This window comes from Dipodomys ordii, unplaced genomic scaffold, assembly GCF_000151885.1.
Source record: "Dipodomys ordii isolate 6190 unplaced genomic scaffold, Dord_2.0 Scaffold19, whole genome shotgun sequence".
Classification (NCBI taxonomy): domain Eukaryota; kingdom Metazoa; phylum Chordata; class Mammalia; order Rodentia; family Heteromyidae; genus Dipodomys; species Dipodomys ordii.
This window is the reverse complement of record NW_012267235.1, coordinates 1,289,590-1,310,446: the sequence shown is the minus strand read 5'-3', so window position 1 is coordinate 1,310,446 and position 20,857 is coordinate 1,289,590. Positions and strand designations below refer to the sequence as shown.

The 20,857-nt window shown below is 36.9% G+C and overlaps 1 protein-coding gene across 2 annotated transcripts in view; it reads right to left on the bottom strand.

Annotated features, from left to right (window-relative positions):
- Acaca (acetyl-CoA carboxylase alpha) overlaps positions 1 to 20,857 on the bottom strand; it is a 243,975-nt gene that overhangs the window by 80,490 nt on the left and 142,628 nt on the right. For both annotated transcript variants that reach the window (XM_013013338.1, XM_013013339.1), the window contains 3 exons: positions 18,919 to 19,122; positions 13,603 to 13,758; positions 11,328 to 11,474 (listed from right to left, as the gene is read on the bottom strand). In XM_013013338.1, the coding sequence (XP_012868792.1) occupies positions 11,328 to 11,474; positions 13,603 to 13,758; positions 18,919 to 19,122 (507 nt within the window). The remainder of the gene's footprint in view (positions 1 to 11,327; positions 11,475 to 13,602; positions 13,759 to 18,918; positions 19,123 to 20,857) is intronic.

The window sequence follows — 20,857 nt, the reverse complement described above, 5'->3', positions numbered from 1 at the left end:
AAACTCTTATCTCCAATAAACTACACAGAAAAGGCCAGAAATGGATCTGTGGCTCAAAGTGGTAGAGCACTAGCCTTGAGACAAAGAAGCTCAGAGACAGCACTCAGGCCCTGAGTTCAAGCCTGAGGTCCAGCATGAAAAAAAAAAAAAAAACCAGCGTTTTTACAGAGAAATAAATTGGATAGTGCTGCCACTGTTAGTATTCTGGGAAGACTTATAAAGTGATAGCTATGAAGACTAGAAATAGCATTTAAAAATACTCATGGTGCAATATCACATAAAATTGCATGCATACTATAATTATGAGGCAAAATAGTACAAAGGCTATGGGTACAGATTCAGGAGCTAAATTCTGAATGTCATAAAGAGTCAGTCTTCTAGCCATATAATCTTAGGTAAGTTACTAATCTTTCTGTGCCTCAGTTTGTCATCAGTAAAATGAGCATACAATCAACCTACTATATATGTTTATTGTAAGGATGAATAGATATTTAGACCTACAATGGTACCTGTACATACTATGTACCTATAGAAAAGTATTCTCAGAGGAAAAACAAAAATGAGGAAACAGCAAAATAAGATAATTAGCAGGATAATGTAAATGTGCGCACTTGCTTTCTAAACTTTAATGTGTTTATACTGTATTGATAAAGTTTTTGTAAGTTAAAAAATTATGGAATACCTCTTCTGAGTGGTAGCTATGGAATACTTGTACAGAAATGTAATACTGATATTACCTTTGAATTGCTGATGAAAAAGAGGCAGAGAAAGGTTAATAACTTACCCTAAGGTTATATGGCTAGGAAACAGACTGACTCTTTATTCTATTAAAGTATCTTAGTAGCCAGGGGAGGCAGCTCATGCCTGAAATCCTGGCTACTCAGGAGGCTGAGATCTGAGATCCCAGACCAAAACCAGCTCAGGCAGGAAAGTCCATGAAACTCTTATCTCCAATTAACAACCAAGAAACTGGAAATGGTACTGTGGCTCAAAGTGGGAGAACATTGAGTAACAGAGCTCATGGACAGCACCTAAGCCCTGAGTTCAAACCCCACAGCCAACTACAACAAAAAAATACATTATTATTATCCCTACTTAGATGAGCCCTTGAACATTTCCATAACAAAAAAATGGTTTTAACGGAGAAAAGTCTCATCAGCTTAATGGCTTTTCCATATTTTATAGGAACTGCTAATTCTACATTTCAGTCACACTGCAGCAGATGGCACTAACAAAAAATTAAACCTGAGAGGAATAAATATGAAAATTAAAAATTAATAATCAGCCAGGCGCCAGTGGCTCACGCCTGTAATCCTAGGTACTCAGGAGGCTGAGATCTGAGGATCTCGGTTCAAAGCCAGCACTGGCAGGAAAGGTGAGACTCCTATCTCCAATAAACCACTAGAAAACCAGAAGTGGTGTTGTAGCTCAAGTGGTAGAGCACTCGCCTTGAGCTGAAGAGCGCAGGGACAGCGCCTAGGCCCAGAGTTCAAGCCCCATTATCAACAAAAATAAATAAATAAATAAATAAAATTAATAATCAGCCAGGAGCTGGTGGCTGATGCCTGTAATCCTAGCTACTCAGCAGGCCAAGATCTGAGGATCATGATTTGAAACCAGCCAGAACAGAAAAGTCCCTGTGAGACTCTTATTTCCAATTAACCACTTAAAAAACAAAAGTGATGCTGTGGCTCAAGTGGTAGAAGGCTGGCCTTGAGCACAAAGAGGCTCAAGGACAGCACGAGGCCCTGAATTCAAGCCCCACAATTGTCAAAAAGGAAAAAAAAAAAAAAAGTCACATTAAACAGAGAATACCAAGATATTAGGGCTGGGATGTAGCTCAGTGGCAAAGCACTTGCCTAGCAAGCGCAACGTCCTGGGTTCGATCCCCAGTACCAAAAAAGAAAAGACAAAAAAAATACAGTTAAAAAAAAAAAAAAAAACCAAGATATTAGTAGCCAGGCATGGTGGTGATCTCAGAATCTCTTCATCTAGGAGGCTGAGGCAGGAAAATTATAAATTAAGGGCCAGTTGGGCTATATAGAAAAAAGGAAAAAAAGAATAAAATACAAGGCAAAAATCAAACTGATTTTATTGGGGCTATCATTTAATTTTTAAAAAGAGAAATACCCTGCAATGGTGTAGCAGAATGTAAACATAGGTATATATAGGTTTATACAATATTAATATCTCTACCTGAGAAGTAACTGCTTCAGTGTTTTTCTGGTCTGATGGTTAAATACATATTTATACTTTAAAGTCAATATTTGTACAATAGACTTGAACAGTGCCTATCAGCTAAATACATATTTAGGACTGTACCACATGTATTACAAACATGTACTAAAATCGAAAGCTTATATTTATATAAAGCCTTTCATCTTGATGGGGGCTAAAGAGCTTTACAAACATATGTACATAAAAGGACGTAGCACTGAGCAGCAGGCAAGGTATCAATTCACCCATTCCCCTATTTCTTCCAGCAGTCCTGGGGAGGAACACATGGTGTCGACAGATGCAGGTCTGTAACAGCTGCAAAGACATGTAACACAATAATCCAGTTGCGATGCACAGTCACCAAAAGGAGACTTGCAACTTGAAAACAGCAACTGCTCTCCTTGAGTGCACAAGTAACACGGCCATTTCCAGCTTTGTGTTTTTAAATTATTCTCTACCAAACTCAACTAAGCACTTGACAAAATTGAATTTGATACTGGAAATGGATTCTGAATGCAAAACACTTTCTGTCTGATGATGAACACTATGGTTGAAAAATGCTTCCTCTTGCCCTTATTAGATTGGGGGGGGGGGTGGTCCACAACATTGAGAAGAAATGGCTCAAAATATTCTACCTAAGAATAGCTTTCTCTCAGAGGATTGGGTCATTACTTCAGAAGACAGTCATACCTCATTCTCCCAATTTAATTAGGACACTGTCGTTTTTCAGTCAAATTACTTTGTATGGATGTTACATATACAATGTAGATTCTGTATCACAAATTCTGCAATTCCTATGAAAGTATGTACAAGTGTGACAATGTGATTAGGAATGCAGTATTCATTGATTTCATCCAAAGCCAAGCTGGCTTGTATATGAACTGGAAAGTAACAACCAAAGGAAATCTCATCACTGAGTTCCATTTTTCCCTTTCCCTATCATATTTTTCACAAGTGAAATCAGGTATGAATGACATTCCAGGACTATGGGCTAAGGGCCACCTGTAGCCTGCTGTGTGAGTGGGTGGGTTTATGTTTAATGAGTATCTGACTTGGGCTTCTTTGTAAAAGCAGTGCTAGAATCTTCTTCCCTGACAACTGCTTGAGCACAGAGTAACCAAGTGGTTCTGTGCACTTGCAAAAAGTCTATTTTCATCAACAGTCATGAATCAGCTTTAAAATATTTCATTTCAGACAATTTCTCCTAACAGGCCTTCCAATGAACAGTTTCCTTGGGTTTAGGGTTATCAATGTAAGCTAATTATCTTAAAATGAAAAAGAAAAAATGATCAAAAAAGCTACAGTAAATAAGGATTAACAGAAATAAATTTTTGTTTTCCTTATGCAAGTCCTGAGGAACAAAAATATTTCCCTGGTCACATTCTGATCCTGGAATAAACACACTCAAGAGAAAGAGGAGGGAACTGGGAGAAGAAAGGAAGCAGAAGAGAGCAGTCTTATTTAACTGTTTTTATGTGGGTAAAATGATTTGTGCCACAGTATTTCCATAAGAAGTGGGACCATTATTTTCCTGTAGAAACACATTTGGTTTGAAAAGTATCACTGGACAGGACGTGAAAATCAAACCAAATGAATTATTCACAACCTCCGATCAGAGGTGATCATTATTTCTGATGCTCCAAACAGTGATTAGGATTCTGCCCTGAGATGTCATTTTCTCGCTGAGTAACACCAGCAATACAGAAAGGCATTATCTATCTACCCATATATGTATTTTTTTTTCTCTTGGGAGGACCCTGGTTTAATGTTACTATAACAGATACTAAAATCGTGATAATATTAACATTTATTCTGGTGGTACCCATAAATGCTATTAGTTTGACATGAAGTGTCAACACTAATCATGACCCAAAATTAACACCAAAATTGACATCAACATTAATTGTACTATCAGTGTGAGTAGAATGTACAAGCACATACAGGCACTTTCCAAAGCTTTGTTATTATAAAATGAAACAGTAATATTAAGCTCAACAAGGAAAGCTACAGAACAAAACATGATAGGATTTTGTTTTTGGAGGCGATAAAGGAGCATCCATCAGCTCTAACTATGCTGTGGGAAGCAGAAAGGAAATATCTATGTCACAGTTGCCTTTCTTCTATCTCCACACTTGAGAGTTGAGCTATACCAACATCTTTCCATACAGATTTAAAAACAGGCTAGGATATGGTTAATTTGGTGATACTGTCATTTTCTATGCTAAGAGCCAAGTAAATTATTTGAGAGTTGTTTTTGGCAAAATCTCCAATAGCTTTTGTTCTAATACCCTACCACAGTGATCTAAATAAATAAATGTATGTCCAAATGTTACCTCTGATTCAAACTAAATTTATGCATTATCTACAATAAGAGAGAAAGGGAATTGGAATTTGAGTTACCTTTTGCATGTTTTGTACCTTACATGAATAATTAAACCTGTACTTTCAATTGGAACCCATGAAAAATGTCTTAGTAATTTTACCTCAGATTAGTCTCAAAAAAGATACGATGAAATAGCAGAAAATGAATATTTTTAAGCTATAAAGTAATGCAGTATTTGATTTGTTCTATTTGCTGTAACATTGCTGAAAAACATGCCAATGACTCTCCATACTGTATTATCTATCAGATGTAACATGTCCCATTGCCTAGATTGTATGATCAAATAAAAGAGTGCAAAATAATTTACTTAAGAGCTGAAGGTTCTTTTTTCCCATGCTAGGATAATTTATTAATGGACTAACCTTAATCTCTCTCAAATTTGGCAAAAAGTTGAGAAAAGTATAGTTTTTACATTAATAAAAATTTCATCCCATAAATAACTCTTCAGCAATACTAACAAAAGATTGGAAATAATAATTTTGAACAGAAAAATAATTTCTCCCTGTAAAATGTAAAACTATAGCTATTTTACACATGTAGACATAGTAATTTAATAAACATCAATTAAAAAAAACATGCATTGGCGCAATACAAGCCAGTGGTATTTGAAAAATGGGGCACAGTATTAATTGGTTGATATGAAAATTAACCAAGTTGGCTTACTGTAGTTCCAGAAGCCTGGTCTATTAATTATATGAACAACTGTTGAACTCTGATGCTCTGGGCTATACCTCATTCTCAGCTGTCATCTGCTGTTATCCTAATGTTCAATATTATCTCTAGCTAAAGCTATAAAGTTTCTTGACATAGGGTACTATGTCACTTCCTTTTACAGTAGACTATTAAAACCTAAGATATGTACAGCAATGGGGGTAAGTACCTTCTTTTGTTTAAGGGTTATCTCTCAGACTTTTGAAAAGAACAGATGAGTCGTCTATAAATACTGCTATAGTGAGCCAATGGATGCTTTAAGATATTCAAAGTCAATCCAGCTCATTGAGCCTTGGTTTGCTAACAATGAAATAAGGTAAAACCAATTGACCTGAGGAGATAGCTCCAAAACCAATAACCAGCCAGTTGGAGGAATCCAAAGTATATATACCCCAAGAGAACAGTGTTAAAAATTCATCAGAATTAATTCTACTCAGGAAAACTTGTTTTCAAAATCAGTCTTTTTTTTCTTATTTTTCTTTATTTTTGTCCGTCATAGGGTTTGAACTTCAAAAATCTTCTAATGAGTTACTTTGAGGTTGAGTAAAACAATGTATAAAAATCTAACATTAAACTAGGAATTAATTTGGGTCCTGTGTTAAAGAGAAACAGTCAACCCTTTTTTTTTATTCAAGTCCACAAGCAGGCAGTTTTATCATAATGGGTTCCACTAGAATTTGGGTCCAGGATGACCCAAGCAATTCTTCGAAAATAGGGAAAATGTCAACCAAGTCAATTTAGACAGAGATGGTTATGGTGGTTTTACTAAAGAAAGAGATCCTTGGGGTTAAGAGGTCTGGCCTAAGAACTGAAACTACTAATTTTTTCTGTTTTAGACTTATTTAACCTTACAGACCCTTTCTACACTCAACTCCAAATTTTCTATCTTCAAATTAAAAAAAAAATCATAGCGATATATAAATGAGGAGCACAGTAGTTAAGTGGTTAAGACTTAAGTGATCCGTAGTTGCAGGGATATTTGTCATTCCATCTCCTCATGTCTGTTTAAAATACTTTGTAATGAGAAGAAAAGAAACAATAGCATGGTGATATGGGATGAGAACACCTTGGGAACAATTAAACAATAATTAAATATGGGTACTGTAAGTGCAATGCAGTTCTAGCACTGAATTCCTAATTTCCCACTATTTCTATCATTCCACATGAGAAAATACAGCAGAACTGAAACCAAGGTATCAGTCATGATAGCAGCTAGACTTTAAAATTTTAATTTATCCTACTTTATTTCCTCTTTGATTACCTTCTTCCTTAAAAGAAAAAAGTGTAGGACCATGTAGGTTCAACACATTTGCAACCAAAGACTTAAAAATGGCCATTACATAGTATAGGTATATTAGAAAAAAATCTTCTGTACCAACTAGTTACAAAAAAACGGAGGTAGGGGTGGGGGGTGGGGGAGAGAAATAAGTGGATTTGCCTCACCAAGGCAATTCAAGAGGTTTATTTGAATGTTAAACTACTGAAAGGAAAAACCCTGACACCTAGTGCCCATCTGAAAAAATGAAGCTGGAGCCATCACAATTCTTAAATGTTGGCAGGGTGTGCTGAGGTACCCATCAAACTATGTTCAATTTGAACACAATTTTCTCCCAGAAAAATCTGAAGAAAAAAACATTATGCCATTTAAGAACTCCAGTCTATGATTACAATTTCCTGTTTTGGGTAGGCATACTGTAGATAATTATAATAACTGCTTTTTTGTTTTTCATTCTGGTAAAAGTGAAGGGAGGGAATATTTAAAAGACCATATTCTGAAATAGTAGGGAAAACTGGGACCTGATTTTTAGTATAACTGAAATTATAATATGAGTTCTCTCTCTATCCTGTCTTCCATCATTGCCTAATTTAGAGATTCCTGATCTAGTTCACACAGCTGCTTTTAAAGGAACAAAATAAAATGCTAATGACTTATTTCAGAATAAATAACTTTGCCTCAAAAGGCAAACATGTTCTTTGTCCAACCAGGCAAAGTTAAGTTGTTCTCTGTCAAGTCCGTTACAGCCCTTGGCTTGATCCCAGTGTGAGCTTTTTAATAATGGGATTTAGTGCGAAAAGAAGCTGCACTGAATCGCGAACTGTTACTCAAAATGTTCCCACCTGCAATTACAGCTTCCACCAAATGATCAAAACAGATTAGTAAACTGGCAGGAAAATGAAAACAATTCCTCTAAAACTGAAAAGTAGTAAAGCATACTGGCTGGACAGCTGCATTTCTGTTATATTGGGGCTCAGCAGCACACATTCATCTAACTGTATATTTACATACAGTGCTCATCATGGTAGCATCATAGTAGCTAAAAATGAAATCAGTTTAGTCTCTGTTGCAATCACATTTTCCTCAATTTTCATCTTTACTTGAAACCATCAAGAAAATCCTGGTAACTCATCTTTAGAGCAAATAGCATAGTTCACAGATTCGGTGTACGTTGTTTTTATTTCTACTCTAAATTCATGTTAAATGTTATGCCATTCAAACCCGACAAAGACAAAAACATGTTCTCCTATACCTTTCATCAAGCATGAGGTGACATTCCTTTAGTTACATCTTTCTTTCTGGGGAGGGGACAGCTAGGAAAACAGAAAGGAGAAAGCAGCTAACATGGAATCAGAAAAGCTTTCTCTCTTCTGCTTTTAACACAGGCATGAATGTTCAAAATGCAGGTCACATCTCTGCTGAAATAGCCAATATTCTTTCTCAAATGGCAAACAAGTTACCTAAAACTAAATGAAACTGAATTGGTCCAAGTCTTGGTCCTATCACCATTTCACCTATTTACTGTCCTAGGGGGGAAAAAATAGGAAGGAAGGCTGGCTACCAATATAACCAATGGTCTGATAAGTGCAGGTTTTCTGCCTTTGATCGTGGGGTAAAGCATCTCAATTCATGGAAAAACTCCACAGGAATCTCTTGTTTTACCTTTATTCCTTATATCCATGGGCTAGCTTTTAAACCCAGAAACTCCTATACTTCAAGGTAATGTAATACCACCTACAATGAAGACCTGGAAGAGCCATCACTTTTGGAGAACACTGCATTATGATGATTTAATGTCCATGAAGCATCAATGCATTTATATTGAACCTTGGCTCTCAGAACATTAACAGGTCAATCTTTTATTCCTTTTTTTTTAAATAAAACTATTTCTCAAGTATCTGTTCAGATGCCCCTTCTCTTTGGGACAGGATATATTTGCTCCAAATCTAATCAACAAAATCTCTTTTCCCCTACCTCACATCACTCTTGGTGTAATATGTACAGTGCTAGGCTCATGACAAACTTGTCTCTTTTGCTAAAGAAAATTAAATTGCAATAGCTGAAAGTCAACGTGCCCTGACAAAACTGGGCTCAGCATGAGGAAATACATTCTACTGACACCTCGTCATCTCTTACGCACAGCTGTCTCTCAGAGTTCTGTCTACTGAACTCCATTCTTAGATTGGTCAGTCTCACAGTGGACATGCTCTATTGTATGTCCAAGCTATTGGTAGCAGAGTTTGATACTAATACCTTAACCTCATTCCTGTCGTGCAGTGCCCTATAATCTAGCTAAGGCCACTGACTTCACCAGCTATCCTGGGCATTAGTCACTAACTGCGCACAAAAGAACATCAGTCTCACTCTTCCTGGGCTCAAAGGCTCAGAAACAGCAAACTAACACTCAGCCTCAATTCCAGTCAATCAACTGAAGAAAAAGAAAAGAGAACAAAGAAAATAGGCAATTAAGGAGGGAAAAGTGTAGAAGTGAGAATTGATAAAAAGCAAGAAATCATCTTAATAAATGCTAGTAGCATTCCGGTTCAAAACCATTAAAGCACTGGGCAAAAGAAAACATAGGGCCCTATACTAGATTACTGCACATAGCTATAGTCCTGTTTAGCTACTTAAGTCATCCCCTTTTCCACAAGGTTATATCTTTTTTTTTTTAATTAGGATTTTTTTATTTTAAACCTTATTGTATAGATGATGTACAGAGGGGTTACAGTTACACGAGTCAGGTAATGAGTATGTTTCCTTTTGAACAGTGTCACTCCCTCCCTCAGGTTTGTTAGATCTTAAAGAGTTAAAAAAAATCTTTAATTTTTTTATTCGTGTGTGTTGTGTATGTCTGTGTGTGAGAGAGACAGAGAAAGAGTGTGTGTATGTGTGTGTGTGCGCGCGCGTGCGTGTGGTCTTTGGGTACAGAGTCCCGTATAATAAGACTATTTGTATTCATACTGGCAGAGTAAACACTACATGTTCATGCCCAGGCAGCTCTGTGCTTGTAATTTCAGCAAGAACAGAGCTCTGTCCCTCTGGGACTTCACTATTCCCCCAGTCTCCATTCACTCAAACATAGAATAAGAGTAGAGAGAAAGCGGGAGAGAAAGATCATGGCAAGAGGTTTCACACAGCACTGCAGCTAGCTTTCACGTGGCCAAAATCTCATTTTGTGTTTTAATTACATTAGTTAAACCATTTTACTCTCAGCTCCATGTTCACAAGGGTGCCTTCCATTCCTGAACAGTAGCCCAATGAATCAGAATTTAAGTCTAGTACAATGAAGCTTTCCTTTGCTGCTGAGTTCACTAAGCAGATGCTACATACAGTCGCACAAATCTCTGCTTCAACTTTGTGTGTTGACAAGTATATATCTACTCTTGTATATATCGTATATGTATATATATATATATATTATATATATATATATAAAATAGAATTTTGCCTCATCCTCTTGCCTTTGTTGAGGTGCTAGATTAAAACTTCCACAAGTCTGAATCTCTCCATTTGGTCCAATGCTTATTTCCTCCTTAATACTAAGTCATCTGTTCTTGGCAGCCCCCACTGTATTACAGAAATAGCCTATACCTTGTTTACAGACAAAAACTTTCTGAAAAAGATATTGAATGAAACACAAAAATCTGCATATTATTTCTAGTGATCTACACGTTCTGTTTATGGCTAATACTCAGTAGTCAAGATTGCTCTAAGGAATGAGTTTTATCTACAATTATGATACTATTTTTATCATTGTCACAATTATATAGTAGAAGCATGTTAAAACCAGAAGAATTTCTGGCATGGAGAACAGTACACAGCAGAATATGACTTTATATTACTATTAAAATGTCACTATATGAGAAAGGATGCTAGGGCTAGAAAATGCATTGTTGTATTAACTATCAAAAAATGGGTTTTCTGTTTCTTTTATGTTTAAACTCCTAGTTCTGTTTGACTGCCTTTAAAAAGAATGTATCTATGATGCTCACAATTGGGCCAGATTATATGAATTAAGCATGGAAGATATGCTTAAAAAAAAAAAAGGAAGCTGGGCACTGGTGACTTACACCTTTAAATTCTATCTACTCAGGACTCAGGACACTGAGATCTGAGGTTGGTGGTTCAAATTCAGGCTGGGCAAGAAAGTATGAGACTCTTAGATGTAATTAACCAGCAAAAAGCTGGAAGTAGAACTATGGCTCAAGGGGTAAAGCGACAGCCTTGTGTGAAAAAGCTAATGGACAGTGCCAGGTCTTGAGTTCAAGTTCCAGTACGACACACACACACACACACACACACACACACAATTAGTAAGCAAATATCTAATCATACGCAAAAGAACACAATCTATATTCTCATGTACCTATCACCTATCAACTTTAATGGATCTATATCTCCACCTTCATATCTTTTTATTTTGAAGAAAATCTTAGACCTAAAATTACTTCATTTGTAACTATTTCTGTATGTATGTATGTATGACTAGAAAATAAAACTTTTTCAAAAAGCGAAAAACTGTAATTTTCAAAAAGCAAAACTGTAATATCAGTATCTCACCTGAAAGCTTTACCATTAATTCCTTGATTTCCATTCAGTGTTGCCTTACAAAAGAATTGTACCAAGACCACCATACTACCTGTGTCACATGGATCTTAATACTATTTAATAAACACTCAAGGAATGCTGGTACTAATAGGCACAGAAACAGGAACGAGAGAAGGGGTTTCAAATACTTGCCTCATTTCCTCCTGGAAGCCTGTTCATGTGCACCAGCTGCCCTTGATCATCCAACACCAGTTCAGTATATGTCAGCATGTCAGAGGGCAATGGAGGTGAGGGAAGGAATGCTTGAGTAGACATAGACTCCCAGAGTTTGATCAGAGACTAGTGAGGGAGAGAATTTTTACTAATCAGTGATAATTAACATTTCAATATGAACAGAAGTAATTATTAAGACTCAGTCAACCTGGTTTTGCTTTCTTTGTCAAGTGCTTTGCAAAGAATGCAAACATTAGACTAAATGTTCTACTGCCACTATCACTAAATACAGATCTGTAATTATTTTTAATATATTTTTTGGCATGGAAAAAGTCAGGTCTTTTTCCAGCAAAATCAAACTACTGAGTGAAACTGAATCAGAATTAGGTCACTAGCCAATACAAATGCTCTAACACGCCGGGCGCTGGTGGCTCACGCCTGTAATCCTAGCTACTCAGGAGGCTGAGATCTGAGGATCGCGGTTCAAAGCGAGCCAGGGCAGGAGAAACCGTGACACTCCTATCTCTATAAACCACCAGAATACCGGAAGTGGCGCTGTAGCTCAAGTGGTAGAGCGCTCACCTTGAGCTGAAGAGCTGAGGGACAGCGCCCAGGCCCAGAGTTCAAGCCCCATGACCAAAAAAAAAAAAAAACAAATGCTCTAACACTACCCGGGAAATATTAAAATTAAAAAAAAATAAATAAGGAGTTGGGAGGGGGAGTAAAACACATATTCAGCTAAAAACAAACAAAATCTAGGAAAGCCAGATTGAGGCCATTATGATGTCTATATTCAACTTTCTATATAAATGAAACAAATCCTTTCTGAAGTGGGAACTAGTTCACATCTTTTTTTGTATACTTTAAAGCAACATTTAAAGTCCAAATGACTCATACAAACCCACATGTCCTATTGTGTTTATGTCAATCACAAAAAAAGAATTATACAGACTGGGCTGGGTGCTGGTGGCTCACACCTGTAATCCTAGCTAATCAGGAGACTGAGATCTGAAGATTGTAGTTTAAAGCCAGCCCAGGCAGGAAAATCTGTGGAACTCTTTTTTTCAATTAACCACCAGAAAACCAGAAGTGGAGCTTTGGCACAAAGTGGTAGAGTGCTAGCCTTGAGCAAAAGAGTTCGGGAACAGCACCCAGGTCCTGAGTTCAAGCCCCACAACAGACAAAAAAAAAAAAAAAATCACACAGGATCAAATTTCTATTTATAGCATTGACACTCAGAAACATAACCCTCACTCAGTTTCAGGCTAGCAATGCTATTAAAGGGAAATCATGAAATGAGATGTATATGTGCGTGCATGCGTATGTATGTGTGTGCGCGTGCGCATGTATGTGTGTATGTGTGTGTGTGAGTGTGTTTCAAGAGACAGAACTTGCAAATGAATGGTTACATTAAGGTAATCCTTGAATTTGTGAATACAGGAATTATAGACTATCTGCCAATTCCACATGTATTGCTTTATTAAGATTCAAATGTTATAATACTGGAAGTATTGCTAGGAAACTTGGAAAAATCCTATATTCATAGAATTTTTTAAAAACAAGTTCAGTATTCTTTTGATACCTTATTCTTTATCTGTTGTATTTTCTGCTGGTGAAATACTTTTCTTGCCTACTATTGATGGAAGAAAAAGCTGCAGCATAGAGATGATTCACCATATAGATCAAAGGAATTTATTTTCATATAGAGGATGAGATTCATAATGTCATATTTTCTCATGCTAGTTTTTATTCAGCTATAATAAATCTCCCACAAAAGAAGTTATACTTTAAACTGTGTACCATGAAGTCTATATTCATTTGTCTATGTTATCTGTATTGATTCTCATCATATTAGCCTAGGCTATCAGCTAGGAACCAGGGTTATCTTGGAAAATAGGAAAATGAGAACTACAGCTTCGTACTTCTCTTTTAATACCCTTAATTTGAATACAGATTTAGTAAATGTATAAAACTCTTCACTTAGGTCATTATAAGCTACCAGTACAGACACATGGTCTTGGGTTACTTTCTTCTACTTGAGAGACTTCTAGTCTTACCATTCCCCTCATTCATTCTGAAAGAACCACTCAACATTTGAGTTGTCAGTCAAATAATCTTGAACAAAGTACAAATGAAAACAGTGTTGAGACACTTTGGAAGTACTATTTTCTAATTCAGAGCTTCATGTGATAGAAATTCAGGAAAACTTTGCCCTCTTGGAACATATCAGAATCTCCACTATTAGCACCTTTACCTGACGAAACATCTCTGGGATATCATATATATATGTTGTTCCTAAGGATTGGGCCTGAAACCTTTTTGATTGAAGCAGATCTTTGGTCACATATGGAGTGTTGATCAACATTCCATGCAATGGTCCCTGTTTGTCTCCATATGCCTGAAACATGATCTGTAAGGGAAAAAAAGTGGTATGCAGAATTAAGAGACAGAGGGAAAAAATCAGATATTTCCCTATAGGTTTTTGGATTTTTCCTCCTTGAAAATGATTTTTGGTGAGTTAAACAGTTTCTTAAACATTGTGAACAGTTGTGTTCTCTGTTCCTTATAGGCTAAAGTCCAAAAATGTGACACATAACCAGCCCTGTACTGCAAGCTGCTCTTCTTTTTGGATTAGTTGAAACTAAGAACACATGATACAAATTTCCCATCTCAGAGATGTACTAAGGATGTTTCCCTTCTGAAGTGATTTGAATTCCAAATACTCAGAAATAAACTGTATCAACTAACCCGAGCAGTCCCAGTATTTAAGTCCTATGCACTAAAGATAATTCTTATTCTAAGGTCAGATCAAAGTTCTACCAAGTCATTATGCTTTACTTGATTAGAAAGTGCTTCATAAGTATTATTAGCCACACAAAAGCTTTGATGATTTCTTCTAGGTATTTATAAGTTCTTGTGAGCCAGTAAGATATAGCCTATAGTAAAATAACTACATTTTATAAAGTTATATTATACACATATTTCTCTCTAGTATGTCTATAACTAGTAATTCCTGCAATACCTATATTGACACATAATGAAATCATGCCAGTTTTTAATCATTTTAACTCAAATATTTCTAGAAGAGTACTTCATACTCCATATATTTAGCTAGTCTTATTTGCTTATGAATATTTATAAGGGATGCCATTATTTCAATTCAATTAATATTTATTGAGTGCTCAGAGGTTGTATAACACTAAACTAGGCACTTTATGTATGAATACATAAAATATAGAGTCCCAACACAGTGAATGCAAATGGAGATTGGGATGAAAGGGTATGTGTACACCCACATATCTGTTCAGGTCTAAAATATAAGCACATGCTAACATTAATGAATAGATTTGTGGGCCTGATATATAGGCATAAAAATGGGATTAAGTACTTTCCTAAACCCTAGGGATAGCTCAGCTTAGTGAATTCTTAGCCCCCTATGGCTGACTTGTCAATCAGGTCCTATTGTGGGCAAAACTTATCTTAGACTACCTAAAAGCCCACAGACTATAGAGCTCCCAGTGCTCCTCCACAAGACCGGTGGGAAAAAGTCACAATGTGGAAGACAAAATTAGTCTTAGGAATGTAAGAGTAGAAACAGTCATATTAAAGAGAGTCAAAGGGTATGTAAGGCAAGGATATAACACACACACACACACACACACACTCTCTCTCTCTCTCTCTCTCTCTCTCACACACACACACACACTCACTCACTCCAATGCAGTAAGTAAAAGCAGAACGTTCTTGGAACTACATTTCTTTTCTCCTAAAAAGAGACAAGACCTGTGGGTGAAGGGTATAAGACTGAGTTTTGCGAAGGTCTGGAATAAAATTAGACTGTTCATAGTTAAGCAATGTAACAATTTACTGAGAAAGGGAGTTGAAGAATATATTACTGCTGGAATCTAAAACAAGAAACAACTTGTTTTTCCTCCTCCTCCTTTCTTTTCCTTTATTTTCTTGAGAGCTTATTATGTAACCCAGGCTGGCTTAGAACTCATAATCATCCCATAATTATACTTTTACAAATTTATCCAAAATAAAAGAAAATATATGTACATAAAGATTTATAAATAAATGCTTATTATAGAATTCCCAACACCCTTAACGAGGAGATAAAGCTCCATCCACTTTAGAATGGATATAAACATTCAGTCAGTCCATAAAGTGCAATACTACGTAGCAATTAAAAAGAATATAAACTAATCTCAAAAACATTATGTTAAACCAAAAAATACCAGATAAAGATAATGTGTATTTTTTCCATTTGTTTATATGAAGTTCTAGGACAGGAAAAACCTGTCTATGATAATAAAAAGCAAATCAATGTCAACCCTGGAATGGAGATGGTAGGCTGAAAAGAACAATGGAAAACCTTTTGTGGTAATCATGAGATATTCCCTATCATGATTGTGATGCAGTCAAACAAGTGTGTACTGCTGTCAGAAGGAGTGCATTTTACTACATATTAACAGTGTTTCAACAAAGACTGATTTTAAAATGCTTTTTTTTAGGCAGATGTGTTGGTGCAAGCTTGTAATCCTAGCTATTCAGGAGACAGAGGCAGGAGGATCACAAGTTAGATAATAACCTAGGCAAAGTTAGCAAAATACTATCTAAACAACAATAAAAACCCTGAGTGAAGTACTTCAAATCTATAAGCCTAGGTGCTTTGGAAGCAGAGACTGAGAGATTACAGTTCAAAGCCAGTTCAAAGGATTCTATCATAACTCAGGACTGGACAGAGTGGTATGTGCCTATCCTCCCAAGATACTAAGGAAAAACAGTGGGGGGATGCAGGAATGCATACTGGCATTCCATGAACAAAAGGGATCACAGGCCAGACTGACCTGGTCATAAAGGGAAACTCTATCTCAAAATTAATCAATGCAAAAAAGGGCTGGCAGAGTGCCTCAAGTAGCAAAACACCTGCCTGGAGAGCTCAAGACCCAGAGTTCAAACCCTAGTATCATTCTCCCAAAACCCAAACCAAATGAAACTGAAAAAAATCTGAAGAGGTTAAGGGCATAGCTCAAGTGGTAGAGTACTTTCTTACCAAGCATGAGACCTAGTTTAATCCCCATTAATGCAAAAAACAAATAACAAGTGTTATTTTGCTTTTGTACTACATGCTAGAAATTAATTCACTTCTGCAATAGATTACCAAACTCTCTTCTTACTATGACTGACTACCTGTCAACATTGTTTATTATGACCTGTGTACAGGATTACATAAGAAAAGTGAAACTGAAGCCAGTCAACCCATCTCCTTATTGGCAGAATGAATAACTGGTGTGCTAGGACAAGAGGTAAAGGGGACTAATGGAAGCCTTTGAATAACCAGCTAGCTAGGTTAGCTCCACTTTCGACTATAAAAATACAGGAAATAAAAAACCAGTAAAGTTCGTGATAATGTGTATATTGTTATATAGTTCCCCTTTTACAAGAGACTGGATTCTCTTAGAAAATGATCTCTGCCCCAGAGTCTGCTGCCTTAGAACCCTGTACTTTCATGTTATGATGGCACATATGCCTCAGAGAAACAAATTATCTTTTTCCATTGGGATGTAAATTTCCAAGCAGTTAACAAATATTAAGTTAACTAATGAATATATGAATGTCAGACATGGCACTATATTACCTTAAATCCTCTAATGATTCATTACAGAAAGAAGATAAAAGCTTAGCAATATGCACCCAGTAGGCATTGGGAGCACAAGAACTGGGCTGGAGGTTGTTCAGTTCCCAGCAAACCTGGGATCACAAAGAATGCCCCAGCAGTGCTCAACTCTCAGCTGAAGAACCTGATGAAAATGTCTTCTGGCAGGATTTTTTTTTTTTTTTTTTTTTTGGGTCCAGTCGTGGGGCCTGAACTCTGGGCCTGGGCGCTGTCCCTCAGCTCTTCAGCTCAAGGCTAGCGCTCTACCACTTGAGCCACAGCGCCACTTCCGGCTTTTTTCTTTTTGCTTATGTGGTGCTGAGGAATTGAACCCAGGGCCTCGAGCATGCAAGGCAAGCACTCTACCACTGAGCCACCTTCCCAGCCCTGGCAGGATTTCTTGAAATATGCAAGATCACAGTAAAAGAGGAACCCTCAGGTTAACAGTGTCATTCTTTCACATGCCTCCTGAGTGCTGATTTCATGCCAGGCACCTAAGCTCTGATAAGGCACCTATACCTTTCATGATCCTGTGTCACCACTAGATAGCATGAGGAAAATGTAGGAGCTTGCTAATAAAAGAAAAAGGAAGTAGTCATGAAAATCAAACATATTTACCCAAAACATTAACATCTCAAATCATCTTATTTTTACAAGAATGTGCTTCCAGCTGGGCACCAGTAGCTCACATCTTTAATCCTAACTATTCAGGAGGCTGAGATCTGAGGTCTGTGGCTCAAAGGCAGCCTGGGAAGGAAGGTCCCTAAGACTCTTATTTCCAATTAAGCACTAATAAAGCCAGAAGCAGAGCTACGGCTTAAATGTTAGAGTGCTAGCCTTGAGGGGAAAAACAAAACAAAATAAAAAAAAAAACCCATAAACAGTGCCTAGGCACTGAGTTCAAACCCCAGACTGGGGAAAAAAATGTTTTCCTAGAAGAAACTATAGAACTACCATGCCCAACTTGTTTTATAAGATAGGGTCTCACTAACATTTGCTCCTGTTGGCTTTAGCTCTCTGCCTCAAGAGTAGTTAGGCATGAGCCACAGTGCTTTAGTATGAGGTTTAGTATGAGGCTTTCTTGGTACTCTACAACTTGAGCCATGCTTCCAGATTGGCTTTTTGCTGGTTAACTGGAAATAGGATCTTTCTGCTCAGGATGGCTTTGACCCATAATCCTTCAGATCTCACACTCCTAAATAGCTAGGATTAGAATTGAGCTACCAGTGCTCAGGAAAAAAGAATTCTTTTAATTTTTTTTTTAAAAAAAGAGACATTAATATTATCATAGAATTTGTACACTGTGTCATTTTTCATCTTTGTATTCTTGGTATTTGTTCCCTGAAAAAAAAATTAAAGTTTGACACTTTGTTCCCATGTTGAGATAAAACAAATCTGAATTCTGTAAAGATGTATATAAACAGAGAAGCATAGGGAGAAATATGAAGCCACTGTACGACACTCATTTATTATACTATGTTGAAGTTTTACTACTTCAAGATAGAAGTTAGTGACATACTCCAACAATTTTCCTTTCCTTACTTGCCAAAGAATTGTCTAATTGCACTGAAAACAAAGAAGAAAAATGACTAGAAGACCAGACTGCTAAAGTAGCCCAAACAAAAAACCAACACAACCCCAAATTGCAGAATTACATGTGGAGTCAGGTTCATTTGGCATTTTTCTAGTGTTCATCAGTATGTGGCAAAATGTTGAGGGTTTTATAACTGCCATGACTAAGAACATAGGCATTATTTTATAAGGCAAATGAGGGTTTTTCAAGTTCACATAACCACTTAAGCTGAAAGAGTGTACCAATGGGGTTTGTTAGGTTGGGTTTTCCATAACAAAGACAAGTGGCTTCTCTGTAGGACCAAACAGAATGGGGAAGAGCTGGCTTGACTACTGTACCTGTGCTGTCCTGGAGTCAGTCACTTCCTTGTAGAGGCTGATGTCCAAGTAATAGCCAGACTCGTTTGTCAGGAAGAGGCGGATGGGAATTGCTTTTCCAGTTGGTGTCAGGCGAATGTTGATTTTCAGTTCTGCCTGGAGGACGCGCAATTTCCACAGCCGACTTCCATAGCGCATTACCATGCTCCGCACAGATTCCTCAATCTGACACAGACACATCACCAAGCACAAAACTTCAATATCTTGTAACTAAGACCTGGTTAAGGTCTGCCCATCTTTGGGAAAGGAAAAGTGGAAAAAGATGCTGGCTTGTGGAGATGTACACCACACATATTCCTGACAAAAAGTGGTCAAATAGTTTCTCCACAACCTATTCTTGCTTGGAACAAGTCAGGGACAATTTCTTGCTGGTTTGGCGTTTCAGTGGTTTCCTTTGACTAACAACACCTAAATCTGTACAATTTCTTCCCCTTTCCCAATTATATTCCTACTCTATATCAAAGATCTGTAATATCTAAAATTAAAAGCCATGAGATTTAAGCAAAAGCCCAAATAAGAATAAAATCTCTAGTTAAATAGCTATTAAGTAGCATTTATATGCATGGTAACTATGTTTCATTGCAGTTACAGGACCTTAAATCAACATAGCAATTACCACCATGAGCTTTTTTTCCATACAATTTTATTAAACTTGATAATATATGTCTACTGGTAAATTGCACGAATTAAAGAAAGGCAATCTGTAGACTATACTATACCATTCTCTCTAAACTTAAAGTTTGGTCACTGCTAAGTCCAAAAGGGAATTAAAGAGTTGGGACCTCCTGGGTTTCTTTACATCTTATGATACCTTATAGCTCAGTATTCTTGTTTTTCAGAGTTAGGAGTTATTTTAGTTAAGTGATTTTATAGGTGATTTTGTTATTGACATACAAAAGCAAAACTTTCTAAAATACTTCCTTAGTGTCCTACAAAATCTCAATCATCTTTCTCTAATGATTTTTTTTTTTTGGGTCAGTCATGGGTATTTGAACTCAAGGCTTGGGTACTATTCCTGTGCTTTTCTGCTCAAGGCTAATGAGCCACAGTACCACGTCTGGTTTTCTGGCAGTTAATTTGAGATGAATCTCATAGTTTCCTGCATGAGCAGGCTTTGAACTGTAATCCTCAGATCTCAGCCTCCTAAGTGCTAGGATTACAGGAGTGAGCCAACAGCACCCCACCTCCAATGATTCTGTGCCACCTTGCAAGCTTGCTTCTGCACCACAGAATGTTAATTGAGAATGGGTTTCAAAGAGTTAACTTCCTTATTCTCACATTTGCTTGCCACTAAGAGATATTTATCCATTCTTTTCTCAAGGGAATGAAAGCCAACAATCTCTATGTACAGGAAAGTGACAGCTGTCTATGATTGGCAAAGCAGCGCCTGGGCATGTGGGTATTTAGAATGGAGGAAGCAGGAAGTCTGACATTAAAAATTTGAGAAAAATCAAAAGTACATGCCTACAATAGATCTGGAGAAAGGGAAATACTGGCCATCCTATCTAAGCTCCATCATATCACGACAGAGTCAGAGGGAGCAGAAATAGAGCAGCTTGTTCTTGCTGTACCCAAGGTAAGAGTCAGGTACAGAATTATCTTTTTTTCTTTCCTTAAATTATATAGAATGTATTTTAGAACAAAGCGCCCCAGGGAAGAAAATAAGACATAGTATATGTGAAATTCCTTATTAGCCAAATTCTCTTATTGTAGAAAAACACTAAAAAAAAAAAAAATAGGTCAGACATTTTAGAAAGTGCTTTATCTCACCAACGCCACCAACGAATTAACATTTAGTACAGTTTAGTACACAGTATCAGTAATTTAGCCCAAGCCTAATAGAGAAAAAATAATTATTCCAGAAGAGAAATCCTAGAGAATATAAAGCATGATCACTAAT